At 30.4% G+C, this 15,956-nt stretch overlaps 1 protein-coding gene across 5 annotated transcripts in view; it reads right to left on the bottom strand.

The window, feature by feature from the left end:
- Nucleotides 1–4,550: 4,550 nt before the first annotated feature.
- Nucleotides 4,551–15,956, bottom strand: part of LOC109146616 (F-box/FBD/LRR-repeat protein At1g13570-like) — a 45,841-nt gene continuing 34,435 nt past the window's right edge. The window contains exons 1-4 of one of the 5 annotated variants that reach the window (XM_019294266.1): nt 6,965–7,140; nt 5,330–6,141; nt 5,061–5,234; nt 4,551–4,888 (exon numbers count right to left, since the gene is read on the bottom strand). In XM_019294266.1, the coding sequence (XP_019149811.1) occupies nt 4,607–4,888; nt 5,061–5,234; nt 5,330–6,130 (1,257 nt within the window). In that variant the 5' untranslated portion in view covers nt 6,131–6,141; nt 6,965–7,140 and the 3' untranslated portion in view covers nt 4,551–4,606. Of the gene's footprint in view, nt 4,889–5,060; nt 5,235–5,329; nt 6,142–6,964; nt 7,141–15,956 lie in introns of those variants that run through there. The other 4 variants (XM_019294267.1, XR_002048468.1, XR_002048469.1 and 1 more) reach the window with 4 other exon arrangements.

Raw genomic sequence — 15,956 nt, 5'->3', positions numbered from 1 at the left:
TGTTGGTTTTTTAGGTTCAGTGGCCTAATTGCATTATCGTGTGCAGTTCGATGGCCTATTTGACCCTTATTCCAAAATAAAATTAAAAAATATTTTCACATATTTGAGTGTATAAATATAGAATGAAACTGTAGTTATATTGAAATGAAACTGTAGTTGTGTTGAACTGATCGAAACTGCAGTGTATACAAAATGAAACTGAAGAATAGAGTTATTTTTTGCGAAGATTCTATTTCTTCTCATTAAACAAAACGACGTCGTTTGGATGCGCGGTGAATGATCGATCATGCACCGTGGTGCACGATATAATTTGCGAAGAGATTTCAATTGTTATATCGTAGACCAGGGTCCACAATGCACTATGGACTGATCCAATACACAGAATTCATATTCATAATGCACATAATTCATGTTCATTATATCGTGTTTACGTTTTGAGTATTATGAACTTGAATTCTGTGCATTATAATGTCAAATTCTGTTTATTAGACTAGGGTCCACAGTGCACTGTGAACTTTGGTCCACGATATAATTTGTCCAAGGTCCACAGTGCACTGTAGACCCTGGTCCACGATATAATTTTTCCACAGATTTAGCCTTAGTGGGTAGGGAGTTCGTAATTGTTGACATTTTTAGTTTGAATTGATTGTCTGTGGAGAATTTAAACTAATTTAATTCGATGTAGTCATTTATAAGTTAGTATTACAAAGTAAATATTGTTAAATTTTTAGCGTCACTCAAAAAAAGAGAGATAGATGTATATAGCGTAAAAGCTTAAACAAATTGATGTCAGACTCGGATCAGGACAAGTTGTTAAGGATAACTGATAACTTTATGGTAATAGAGTTCTTACATCACTCTAACTCTAAACAGTCATTTTAAAAGAAATGATAAGTTTATGGTTAATATTTAATACGGAAATTTTTATATATTTTATACCGCACTTTTATTAGTTAGAAATTAATTATTTAGTCTTTTTAGTTTTTAATTTTATTATTATTAGGAAATTAAAGTGACGAATTTTATTATTAAATAATTATAAGGAAATAACACTCTTTTGTGTAAGTTCTATTAGGATTATATTATATTAAAAAAGAAATTTCGCAAGATTGGATTAAAAATTACCCTATTTGTAGATAATTGAAGATCAAAAGTAGTGATAGTATAATTGAAGACGAAAAGTGTTATTTTCTTATAATTTATGAACGAAAAGTGTTATTTTCTATTATTTTTAAAAAAGAAAATTTTATTTGGCAAGGAATTTTTAATATTTTTTAAATTTTATTACTTAAAAATTATTATTCTTAGTTTTTTTCTTCTTCATCATCATTAATAGGAAAAATAATATTTTTCGTACCTAAATTATTGAGAAATAACACTATTTATTCACTTTTCGTTATCTAATTGTTAGAGATTTTTTTCTTTTACAATTGAAAAGAGAAAAAAAAAAATACATCATAGATCAAAAGTGTTACTCCGTATTTTTTATAATTTAGAGATAAAAAGTTCTATTATTATTATTATTATTATTATTATTATTATTAAAAACGAAAGTTTATTTTGGCAAGGAAGTTTTTTTTTTTTTTTTTTTTTCCTTTTTAGCAGAAAGCTTGGCACTTTGGGAATATATTTTTGAGTTTTTCTGCGTTTTTTCAGCAAAAATCCGGAGGAGGCAGCGAAAAGAAACGGAAAGAAGAAAGAAGACAAAATAACAAAAAGAGAGAGGAGGGAGGAAAAAAAAATTGATGTGAACTTTTAACTTGTTCCTGATTTTGAGCGTCTTATTGAATGAAAGACTCTTTTGCAAGATAGCTTGCACGAGTTTAGTTCAATAATTCAGTATGTAATATTGGGAGAATAGATTAAGATTCAAATTTCGTCGGCGACAGTACGAGGAATACCTTCAAAGTGGGTGGATCTCTTGTGCGCACCAGCATTTGACCTGATAAGTTAGAGTCATTATGATTTATACCCTTCCAAATAACAAATTATATTATGGACCACGGTCCACAATGCATTGTGGTCCAGGCATCAAATATGCACCGCAGTTTCATTTCAACACAACTACAATATCATTTTGATATAACTACAGCTTCGCTAGACAATATACACTCAAATATGTGAAATTGTTATTCAGTTTCATTTTGTATATATTGCAGTTTCATTTCAATACAACTACAGTTTCATTTTAATTCAATTGTAGTTTCATTTGATAATATAATAAAAATAATATGTGAGATAATGTCAATTTAAAAACAGTAGAGTATCTGTCATTTTGGACCATGATCTACAAAGCTTTGTGGACCACGGTCCACAATATAATTGCTGCTTCCAAATACTTTGTTGGACGGGGTGTAGAGGCCCTTAGAGTCGGAGATTCAACTTTTTGGGAGAAGAATCTTTTAGAACATAATGGTTGGAAATTACATGTTTACCCGTGGAGATAACAACGATGCACGAAAATTTTGGCGGGTGCTAAATTTGATAAAATATAAATTCAAAATCAAAGTCAAAATGTAGATTACTAAAATTAAAAAAGTTCATTAATCATATTACCATAGATATCGTCATTTCTTCACAACAAAACGAAACTACCTCCCTTCCCTTAAAACAAACAAACAAGTGTATGAACAACCTCCACTAAGTTTATTGAATTATTAATTATTAACATAACCATAAAACTTCAAGTTCGACTCTTAGTGAAAGCGATTTAGCTATAGACAACCTAGGATGATTTACTCTGTGCACAACTACTAACAAGTACATCACCATCCGAACGTATAGAGTTTATTAAATCAACACACAAGTTCATCTCAACAAGTACATAATAGGATTATCTTTATTATATAACGTACGTTTTTGTCCGAGAACAAAAGTTGTTGTGGAGGCGCGTGAAAAAAGCGAAAGGTCTTCCATAATTTCGAGCACATTATTGGAGTTGAATCCAAACCAATAATATTAGAAATAATGACAATCTTTTTTTATGTTCCGAAAATTTCAAAAATAACCTCTCGAACAAACACATACAACTCTCACTCCCTTCAAATAAGCTAATCTTCAAAGTGCGAAGCATTTTGAGTGCTTGAGCCACCATAGGTTTTGCGTTACGGTTAGCGTCACAAGCACTATATAGACAATCACTCACCATGTCAGCAACCTTCAAAAAAAAGAGATGAAGAAAACCTCAATCAGCTAAGCATTTAAATAACAAAATTGCATCAAGATTTTTGCTTTATAATTTATCCAGAAAAATATGATTACCTCTAAATCTATAGCAAGTTCACCTAATTTTGGGCATTTTTGCATCAAATTAATGAAAGAATAACAGCTAAGATCACATTCCTCATATATAGTTACTTGATAACTTCAAGTATTCCACATTTAGTGCAAAAGACTAAGGTGGATTTCTTCAACACCTTTTTGTGTGACAAAAATTGGTCATTGATAAATGTCAAACAAACAAGACTTAACAGTATTCCTATTGTGATATTGAAAATCAAGGACGAATTTGCAAATAAGTGTGTTGTGCTGGATGAGAACATTATGGATTACATACAAATCCACAGAAATCCAGATATCATTAAGGCATCCCCATTAGAGGGGCCTTCACCAAGTTTTAGGACAACAAAATTCCATGGAAGAGATTTTCACAAATGGAAGATGAAGACTTTGGCCAAACTTTTCTCCTGCAATATGGAGGTTTTTGTGGGCCCAATAACAGAGACAAAGTGAAAGAGAAGGCTGGAAGCCAAACTTTTCTTCCTGACATTTTTCAGGCGTCAAATTTTTTTTTTTTGGCACCTAAAATACTACACTAAAATTCTCACTATTAAGGATGCCCTTATGGATGAGCATGGGAATATTTTTTCTTAACGTGATTAAAAAATCTAACATTAAAATTGAGTTGTGTAAGACTGAACCAAATATCTCTCCGAAAGGTAGAGAAAACAGCCATCCTAGCAGCTTTTTCAATCGACAAGAACCCTAACTCTTGTCAAGTTAATTTGGATAGGGTGAAACAGTGGCAGTTAATGAAAACGCAGGAACATGTCAACGCAAAAATCACTGGTTTCTCAAGGTGGATAAAACAGGGAAAAGTGCAAATTAAGACAACAAGTTGAACTTGCATCAATCATTCAACCAAAATTCATTAAATAAATGCAACTTTTCACAATATCTGCAAATTCACTGTCTTTAATCCTCATTCTTACAACCATGCTAGGTTAATTTCAACTTTCTAATAAAGGGAAAAAAGAAAAAGAAAAAAAAAAAGTCATCTAATTAATGAGCTTTAGCTGGCGCATATACAGTATGTAGTACTAAGCAAGTAGAAAACTCTCAACAAAATTGCAGAGAAGAGAAAGTAAACTTTCGACATCACATTATTAAATTCCAATCGCTATATGAACACATTAATCCGACCAAACCCAATCCGCCTCGCAGATCTGTGAAACGATTCTCACACAAGTGCGACCCTACATATTATTATTATTATTATTATTATTATTATTATTATTATTATTATTATTTTAAAAATCCAACTACAACCATGAAAAGAAAAAAAAAAGTTGTGTTTCAATACATTTAAATAGCAAGGATTCTCAAACTAATAATTATAATTATACATAACAATTTCTGCTTTTGCAGAGGCACACTGAGAATGCAAAAGCTCCTCCTTATTACTTTCAAAGAATTCTTCGTAGTCCCATGTATCCTCATGAACAATGAAAACCTTCTCAAGTGCGGGAAAGCAAGCAAGTAATCTCTTGATAAAAATCAAATCATGCACACTTCCTATATATGAGTCCAACTTCAATGTGTGAAGCATTGTATGTCTTTGAGTCACAGTTTGAAATTCGTCCGTAAGTTTTGGCATAACATGGGAGAACTAAAAAAAGGAAACAAATTAACAAAAAACAAAACAACATCATCATCAACAACAACAACAACAACAACAACAACAACAACAACAACAATAATAATAATAATAATAATAATAATAATAGAAACAACTAGAATCTCACAAAAAAAAAAAAAGTAATCAAGTAAAATAAAATTACCGATAAATCTATATCAAGTTTGCATAATTTTGGGCATATTCGAAGCAAATGAATGAATGCAGAATAAACATCTTCCACATGATCATGATAGTCTTCAGTTGATAACATCAGATATTCCACATCTAGCTCAAGTGGTTGTTGTAGTCCCCTTCCAGTAAATCCATTAACAAAACCCTTTGAAACCAAATAGAAATCAAGTTACATGAGTTGCTAATAAATAATTTAAATAAATAATTACTTGGAAAAAAAGAAAGAATCAGAATATATACCTGCATAGAAGAACAATCCAAATCAAGAGTACGAATAGATCTCAAGTCCAAGTTAAAAGGGAGTTGGTAAAAAGGGCAAGAGTCTATTCTTAAACTATGAAGTTTTTGAGCAGTAAAGTTAAAATCATGAAGGTTATAACAAATCTCAAATGACAGATTCTCGAGCATAGGAACATCAACTAGATGATCTCTAGGATTAAAGTCAACATTTTTGAAACATAGTGAAGTGACATTTGGCAATATGCAAGGGTCACTAATTGGTCCAATAGAGACTCCACAAACATCCAATCTCCTGAGTGTTGGGCAAGAAAATATGCAATTCGGCAGAGTGTATTCATCTTCTGGCATAAGACTAAAGTGTATTTCTTCAACACCTTTTCGTGTGACAAAAAGGAGCCATTGATCGAAATCAAACGACCGAGACCTAAGTGTTTTCGTACTGAAGCTCCTATTCAAAAAGTCAAAATTGAAGACAAACTTGCGAATAAGTCCATTATGCTGGATGAGAACTTTGTTGACCACATACAAACCAGCAAATATCCAGATATTACTGTTTTTCGTTTCGTCTTGTATGTTTTGGGTCCTGATATCACTGTGAGCATGGAAATGTTTTTTCCTAATGTGAACAAAAAACCACCAACCAAAGTCAAGTTCTGTAAGACTGAACCAAATATCTCTCCAAAAGGTAGACAAAACGGCCATTCTAGCAGCTTCTTGAATCGGCAAGAAGCTCAAAATCTTGTCAAGTATATCTGCCGGGAGTTCACTGATTCTATCTCTCTGCAGACGTTTCCGCTCCATAATCTAGATAACTTTAGTATATGAAAATTAAAGAAGAAATAAATTAAAATTGGAACATAACCCTAAGATGGTGAAATTGACAATAGTAAATTAGTAATTAAATTCCAAGCCTCAACTGCAGGCAGGAAGATGCCAATTTTGAAAGATGTAAGATGCCAAATTTAATGGAGTGCCTATCCTAACCCACTGAAGTTGTTAAAATCTTTATGTTATACACACATGAAGTTAAGGTAAAAGGATTAGTGCACCCAAACATTTCAAAAATTAAGACATGCTTTTTATGATGCATCAATACCCAAAAAAACAATACTCTTGAGTCTCTGTTGCAATGTTAGAGGCAAGGGTGAAACTGTAGCAGATAATGGAAAAGAAGGAACATATCAACACAGAAACAACTGGTTTGTCAAGGTGGGTAGTACAGGAAAAAGTGCAAATATACACAAATAGTTGAACTTGGATCAACCATTCAACCAAAATTCATTAAGCAGCCTCCCTGAAATTGGTGTTTTCGAATCTGCAATAAATAAAATGCAATTTTCTACAATAACACAAATGGTGTTTTTCAAACAAGGGGACATTAATTAAAAGTTATCTTATTGATGAGCTTCATCTGGTGCATAAACAGTATGTCGTACTGGAGCAAGTAGAAAATTCAAACAAAATTGCAGGGGAAAAGAAAAAAGTAAACAATACTTCGACTTCACTTCATTCAATTTCAATCGCTCTATGAACATATACTGAACATTAATCCTCAAAAGCTGAAAGAGTTGCGTAAATCACAATATGAGGCTAGGGCTAGTGAGACAAAGGAAATCCAGAAGAATGTATACATACATATACGCGCTGGCACACAGTAGATTGGATTTGAGACAAACCAGTAATCGGAGCGGCGAATTGCAGGGAGGCAGTAATCGGCGACGAGGAGAAGTGACCCTTCACGGCAATATTCCCAGTCCGAATTGTGAAATCGGGTTAAGGTAGAAAAGTACTCCTCTAAAAATGCTAAATTTACGGCGTCGTATAATCCACTGATTTTTTGTGTGACTGAAAGAAATATGCAGACTTATTAGTTTGCACTAATCAAGTATTCATTTCTTGTGAGTTTAGCCAACAAAGAATTACAAATAGAATAAATATCCAAAATAGTCCCTCGACTATAGCTAAATTCACAAATTGGTCCTCGACTTTCAATTTCAACTAATTAAGTCCTTAACTTTGTAATTTTAACATAATTTAGTCCTCTGTCTATTTGACCGTTTGTTTACTGTGAATTTTGAGGATATATATGTAATTTCATGGTTCATCGTCGGTTTTTTAAGGTTCTGGTTGCTTTTCCAGACCGCACTGTTACATTTTAATCCACTATCGAAAGCAATCTACCAAATCCGGTCGCCTTTCTTCATCCTCCCTTTGGATTCAATGTAGTTGAGTTCATACCAGAGCGAAGAAGACGACGTTTTTCCGAACCAGTACAACGTCATTCTGGAGGCCTCCACGTGCTCCGATGAGAGCTGAAGGTTCTTCTAGAGATCGTCGATCACGGTCAACAAACGGTCAAATAGATGGAGGACCAAATCGTGTCAAAATTACAAAGTTATGGACTTAATTGGTTGAAATTGAAAGTCGATGATCAATTTGTAAATTTAGCTATAGTCGAGGGACCATTTTGGGTATGTACTCTTACAAATAAATAAATTAGTCTAGACTACTAATCCCGACTAACTTAGCTAGGTTTCTCTCAATAGTCGCTTTGCGCGAATGGAATAACGTCCAATAATTATTTTTAAATAAGTATTTCAAAGTATATCAATGTAATATTATATCAGAAATGCTCATACATAGCTAAATAATATTGAATTTGTTTATTTAAATTGGTAATTTAAAGTATATAAATGCAATATAATATATAAGAGATTTATTATATTGTCACTAAAATAAATGTTTACAACTTTGTAATAACGTTAGTCTAAATACTTAGTCTAAAAATGATAGTCTAAATAAATACTACTTTTGATTTAAATTTTTCTAATTCTTCTCAATTCTCTTTTGGGTGGCATTTTCATTGTCTTCATCTTCAGTACATGTCCTTTTAAAAAAAATAAAAATTTATTGGTAGTGTGTCATGTGCAATCGGGTTACTGGTGGTAGCATAGATAGATTCATCATGCAATGAAAGATTATGGTGTACGATTGGTAATGGTAGTTTTCCCTTACATGTTTCATGCATGTGAGATGTGTGTCGTATGTTATCATGTGAAAGTATTGAACAAAATATTAATATTTATTATATTTGTATAAAATATTTGGTAAATAAACATATATAACATATTTGTATTATATATAACTTTGATATTTTTTTTTTTTGAATGCTACTAGCTCTATTACATTGTAGTATCTGTTCATATAACTTTGATATTTAATTACAATATAATGTAAAAAGAAGACAATGGACAATGTAGTGAATATAATAAATTAATAAATTAATAAATTTGAAAGTAATGAATCTTTAAATTGTAGAAAATAAAAATAATATAACTAATGAAATTAGATATGTTTTTAAATTTTTTATAATGAATAATTTTTTAAAAGGGAAAATTTTAATTTATTCCCCTCCATAATAAGTCAATTATCAATATCACCCTTGAATTATTAGTGGTGTAAATGTTGCCCCTCAATTTTCAAAACTGTACATATAATGCCCTCCCGTAGTGTAAATGTTGCACCTCATTTTTCAAAACGGTACATATATTGCCCCTACCGTATGGTACAAGAGGGGCAATATATGTACCATTTTAAAAATTGATGGACAATATTTACACCATTAATAATTCAGGGTTGACATTGATAATTGGCATATTACGGCGGGCATAAATTACAATTTTTCCTTTTTTAAAATAAAGGCATTATAGACATCTAATTCTAAATTAATTAAATGCATATGCATTATTTTTTTGTTGTAGCTACTAATTTATTTAATTTAATAAGAGTAATAAAGTGGCGTACATACTTTTCGTCAACAATAATGAAATCAATGATTTTTTTAAAAAATTTACATTCGTTGTTGAGACAAATTATTTTAAGAGTTTGTCAATGACAATTGTTACAATTCGTGTAAGTAGAGGATGATAATAAATAATTCAAAATATATAGTTACAATAGATATTGTTATAATGATATAGTAAAAATTAATTTTCAAATTTTCTTAGAAGTTTTCATGCAGTGATAAAATTATGATGTGTAAACTTGTTCAATTAGTGCCAATGGGATGTAACATTGTCAATTCTTTGGAAAATGGTCTTACCGTTTTAGATTCCAGGTGTAATTGTATTTATGATCAACAACTTTGTAGTTAGGTCTGACATTGATGTAAGAACAATTTTGTACGATAAAAAAAATAATAGTATAATATTTGTAAAGTAATATATAATTGTACTATTATAAAAACACATACAAAAAATATTAATACCATAACGACCTAAATCATACCAATAATTCAAAAATATAATTGAAATATTAAGTTTTGTTTTGATCCAAATAATCAAAAGAAGATTTATTAAACGAAAAAAAATAAAACTTAACCTAAATTTATTATTATTTTTAAATGCATAAAAATCAAATGATTTTTAAAGTTCTTGATTTATAATCTTTAATGCTTAACTTTGAATGTTATGTATTTAGTCGGACTAATTATTTGACCAAAGTTTATGTTAAATTTTATATTATATATATATATATATATATATATATATATATATATATATATATATATATATATATATATATATATATATTAATACATTTTAAAATATTCATAGTATATGTTTAACAATTATGCTAACTCTAATTGGAATGAGGTTCGAACCTAAAACCTTTCTTATATAAATTATTAATGAGTAAGTTAAAAATAATAAATAGTTAACGGAATATTCCGTTACTAAAGTTTATACTAACGGGATTTAGGTTATTTAAGGGAAGAAAATAATATAATAAAATGTAAATAAGGAAAATCATTTAAAAAAATACTAAAATCAAAATAATATGAACCATTCATTTTAAGAAACAATAGGACCGACATTTTTTATTTTCAGTTAAGGGCCTAACATTATTGGCTCTTATTAGAATTGTATGGATCGTTATGCTGTGCATCGAATGCCAAAACGACGTCGTTTTATTAAAAAACGCGCGTCTCCCTTTTAAAAAAAAATTCAGGTTCGATTCCCAGCAACAACATTATATTGTTCATTCATTCTGGAATTTTAGTTCATAGATTATGGAATTATAGTTCATTGATTATGGAATTATAGTTCATCGATTATGGAATTGTAGTTCATCAATTCTGAAATTTTAGTTTATAGATTATGGAATTTTAGTTCATTCATTCTGGAATTGTTAGTTCATAGATTAGATTATGGAATTATAGTTCATCGATTATGGAATTATAGTTTACCAATTATGGAATTTTAGTTCATATGTTGTTGCTGTGAATCGAACCTGATTTTTTTTTTTTTAAGGGGAGACGCGCGTTTTATTAAAACGACGTCGTTTTTGCATCCGTTAGCTATTTATTATTCTTAACTTACTCATTAATTTCTATAAGAAAGGTCTTGAAGGTTAAGAAATATTCCGTTAAGAAAGTTTATACTAACGGAATTGAAGGTTATTTAAGGGAAGAAAATAATATAATAAAGGGTAAAATAAGGAAAATCATTAAGAAATACTAAAATCAAAATAATATGAACCATTCATTTTAAGAAACAATTAGGACCGATATTTTTTTTTTAATTCCAATTAAGGGCCTAATATTATTGGCTCTTATTAAAATTGTAGATGTAGATGTAGATTATAAAGGACTTGAATCAGACCCAACCTTAACCAAACTTTATCATTGTTCAAGACCATTACCTCTTTTATTTTCAGTTTTATTATATATGATTATTTATTAAGAAACAAATATTATTACATGAATTTATTTGGCACAAATTTGGTAAAAATTAGGGTGTGTTTGGTTGGTGGGTTTTGTCTATAGGAATGGGTATGAAAGTTATTGTTGTTGTTTGGTTAATAGGTTTTTAGAACACTATTATGGGGATGGTTATGCTGTGGGCTCGTGCCCAGCGTGCTTCATGACTTATTCCACGGTGTAGACAATTTTTAAATTGGCTGGAAATTCCTAGCTTTAATGATATCTATTACAAGTTAGTTTATAGAGTTTGGAAAAATGAAATGTGAAAGAATGTACCGTCAATGGTGGAACCAGCCTTTCAATAATGAGGAATGATAGCCTTTTTGGACTCTATCCATTTTTGGCCGCTGACTAAGAACCTGAGTTTAAGCTCTCCCTTTGGTGGGTTTTGCAAGTCAAACACTGTTCCATATGAACGTCTCATTGGCAGGGCCGTATTTTAAATTTTGGTGGCCCTGTTCTGGTAAATAAATGTGGCCCTACCAAAATCACAATTTTTAAAATCAATACATGCAAGTTTCGAACCTTTGACCTCCAAGTTAAAATACAATAAATATACATTTTTACCATCTCTTCATAGAACCTTTTAAGTTTAATTGAAAACTCTTAATTTTTATTTCTAAACTAGCTAGGTAAAAATTAAATATTGGACCTATAAAATTTGGGGCCCCTCTAAAATTGGGGGCCCTGTGCGGTAGCCCAGCTTGCACAGCCTAAAATCCGGCCCTGCTCATTGGTGGAAACTCTTTCAACAAACTCAGAGAAGCGGTCGGAGGTTGAACAATATAAAACAAAGGCAAAATCAAAGGAGGAGATCATCAATTTTTCACTCCGGACCAATTCCTTGTGGGTTTGACCCTTACCTTTGCACACTATCACTACAATTGACTCGTGCACTTGTGAGAACAAAATATAATTAAAATTGTCATCACTCTCCTTCCAGCAGCTTCTTCCTTTAGGGAATTTGTTGAGCAGAATAGTGTTAGTTATTTGTTTAGCTGTCTTTTAATTTGCCTTGTATTTAGCCGCTATGGGAGAGATGGATGTAATATCATATTGTTCTCTCTCTTTTCTCTATTTTCCAAACCCTAATTCTATCTTCTTCCCTTCCTAAATTTCTGTTCTGAACCTAAGATCATTGCACAGTTATACGTATACAAATACATATTATTATACATGACAATTAGCTCAATTTATTATGACTTATGCGCAGTGAGCATCGATCTAGCCTCTGTGGTTCATGTTCAGTTGAGTCACCATGATTTACATCCTCCCAAATGCTCTGTCGGGCCGGAGTGTGGGGGGCCCTTAGGGTTGGGGTTCAGCCTTTTGGAAGAATTTATTATGACTTATTCCACGGTGTAGACAATTTTTAAATTGGCTGGAAATTCCTAGCTTTAATGACATCTATTACAAGTTAGTTTATAGAGTTTGGAAAAATGAAATGTGAAAGAATGTACCGTCAATATCAAATACTACCACTCAGAGAGTACAAATTTATTTATATTAGGGATAAGGGTCAAATAGACCCTTCAACTATAGACCAAAGTGCAATTAGTCCATTAAATTAATAAAAAATTTAATTAGACCTTTCATTTTTTCACTTTTATGCGATTAAGTTAATTAACAGGTTAAAACTAAGTCACAAGTAAATTTTTGCTATTTTTAATTTTTTTTAAAAAATAATTAAAAAAAATTAATTCAAATAATTTAATAAATAATAATAATAATAATCTATACTATATATAAAAACAAAATTCTGAAATTTTAACTTCCCCTCCAATTCCTAAAAAATCTCTCTTCCCAATAAAATATATTGTTTTCTACTTTCCCATTCGTACAATAATTCTGGGTAAAAATTCTATTCTAAAATTATAAAATAGTGTAATACAATTCCCTCTGCACATCTAATCTATACTATATATAAAAACAAAATCCTGAAATTTTAACTTCCCGCCCAATTCTTAAAAAATCTCTCTTCCCAATAAAATATATTGTTTTCTACTTTCCCATTCGTACAATAATTCTGGGTAAAAATTCTATTCTAAAATTATAAAATAGTGTAATACAATTCCCTCTGCACATCTAATCTATACTATATATAAAAACAAAATCTTGAAATTTTAACTTCCCGCCCAATTCCTACAAAATCTCTCTTCCCAATAAAATTTTAACTTCCCGCCCAATTCCTACAAAATCTCTCTTCCCAATATTAAATAGTTTCTAAGAAAAAACTATGAGAACCTTATGTTTTATTAATGAATTTTTAAATTTTGTAATTAAAAAATTGTCCCGTGCTTTATTTAATAATCTCTCTTTATAATTGGTCAAATTATTTAATTATGATAAATTAGGGAATAATTAATGATGTTAATAGAAATCTTAGAAGAATATTAGAATGGAAGAATATTTAATTATTGTTAGATTATTATTGTGACTCACGGAATACAATACAAGAATATTTAATTATGGTTATATTATTATTGTGTGGCTCACGACCATTATATACTAACAAAACTTGAAAAGAAACTAATAATCATAATATAATAATAATAATAATATAAGTGGTAAAAATAATATCTAAAAGTAATTAAGTGTTAATAATCTATATTTCTATACTATATATAAAAACAAAATCTTGAACTTTTAACTTCCCGTCAAATTAAATTTCTAAAAAATCTCTCTTCTAATAAAATATATTGATTTCAACTTTCCCATTAATTATGGGTTAAAATTCTATTCTAATATTATAAAATAGTGTAATACAATTCCTATTGTAATCTATATTCTATATAAAAACAAAATCCTGAACTTTTAAATTCTGCCCAATTCCAAAAAAATTTCTCTTCCCAATAAAATATATTGATTTCTACTTTTCCATTCGTACAATAATTCTGGGTTAAAATTTTATTCTAAATTTATAAAATAGTGTAATACAATTCCTATTGTAATCTATACTATATTTAAAAACAAAATCCTAAACTTTTAACTTTCCGTCCAATTCCTAAAAAATCTCTCTTCCCAATAAAATATACTTATTTCTTTTTGAAAGTTACTGGCTCTATTACATTGTAGTATCTGTTCATATACTTTCTCAACCTACTGAAACACAAAGAACCAATAACGCCTCCACTGAGGCTCGAACTTATAATCTTCCAAATGGAAGTCCAACCCGGATACCATTGGACCACATAGTCCTGGTAAATATACTTATTTCTACTTTCTCATTCGTACAATAAGAATATTAATGTAAGAATAATAACATAGAATAAATCGTAATAATTAATAACTATTGTCTAGGATTAAATTTGAAATTGTCATGAAAGATAAGTGACCTCTGGTGATATTAACTTTTAAATAATTATATATCAATTTAAATATTTTTAATATATTACAACAATTCCATTCCGTGCATCGCACGGGTGAAAATATTAGTTATAAACAATAATACTTAGGTTTGCGTAATATTGTAAAATAGTGTAATATAATTCCAAATATAATATATTGTTTAATTTCCTACTTTCATATTAGTACTACAATTCTACATTAAAATTCATATTCGTAATACAATACACCAATATTAAAATTCCTATTCCTATTCCTATTCAACAATATTATTCTGTCACTACTCTCTTGGCCTTTGTAACGGGACGCGGCTCATCATCACAACATTGGTAGATCACATTGTCGAAACAAGAATAGTTAATGGGACACATGAAGGAACCAAAGTTCTTATCCCCCGAATGTCTCTCACTCCTTCTTATACGAGATTGTCCTTCAAGTTCCAGCGTAAACAATTTCCAAACAAAAGTCAAGGCCAAACACTAACTCACGTTGGGTTATTGCTAAAAAAAACTGGTCTTTAATCAATGACAATTATACATGGCTTTCTCCCGAGTCACCCATCATGATGGCCTGAAGATGTTAGCTCTAGACGAGGATGGACAATATTGTGTTGCGACTACCAATGTCGTCTACAAAGAAGTTTTCAATAATGTATAAATACAATCGATGATATTATATTTTTTTTTTTCAAAATGACAAAATTGCTATATATCTAGAAAAAAAAAATCCTCTATACAAATGAATTAGCTAGGATAGCAATTTATTATTATAACTAAGTTGCTAGAGAACGAGCACATTTGCCCAATTTATAAAAATCCTAAACAATGATATATAAAATCTATAAAGTTACAGCACCGCATCGTACATCTACACATTAACTATTAATTCAACAATTATTTGGTTGAACTCAAGCAATGATAACATCACATAACATAATTAATCCAAACCATCTTTTCAATTGCACTATATAATATTTGATGTTATAATTTATATAATTATATATATAATCTTATACTTGTCATAATTCGATCATATATTTGAGTTGTATAATCTGGACCCCCGGGTTCATATAATCCATCAATATATCGTTCCAAATATTCTTAAAATATTATAGTAAATTCATTTTGTGCATCGCACGAGTGAAAATACTAGTATATATAAAAATAAATAAATAAATTATGGGCCTAGTCCGAGACTGGGCCACAAGAGGCCCGAACCCAGGACCGGCCCCGGGCTGCCCTGGCACGAGACCAGCTCATGCCAGGGATTTGGCCACCTCTAAATCTCTAATAGATATCGTCATTTCTTCTACTTCCCTTCAAACTAACAAGTGTATGGGACAACCTCAGCTAAGTTTATCGGGCTATTAACTTGGTAAGTATAAAACTCCAAGTTCGACTCTTTAGTAGGGGTGACCACGGTTCTATTCAAATCTCTGGTTTGAACCGTAACCAGTACTGTGCTAACCGAATCGGTTCCGGTTTCGAAACCGGAACTCTAAAGTTTCAGTTTTGGTTA

The sequence above is a fragment of the Ipomoea nil genome, unplaced genomic scaffold (genome assembly GCF_001879475.1).
Source record: "Ipomoea nil cultivar Tokyo-kokei standard unplaced genomic scaffold, Asagao_1.1 scaffold1936, whole genome shotgun sequence".
NCBI lineage: Eukaryota > Viridiplantae > Streptophyta > Magnoliopsida > Solanales > Convolvulaceae > Ipomoea > Ipomoea nil.
Note: the sequence above shows the minus strand (reverse complement) of the source record. Positions and strands in the feature narration are given on the sequence as shown.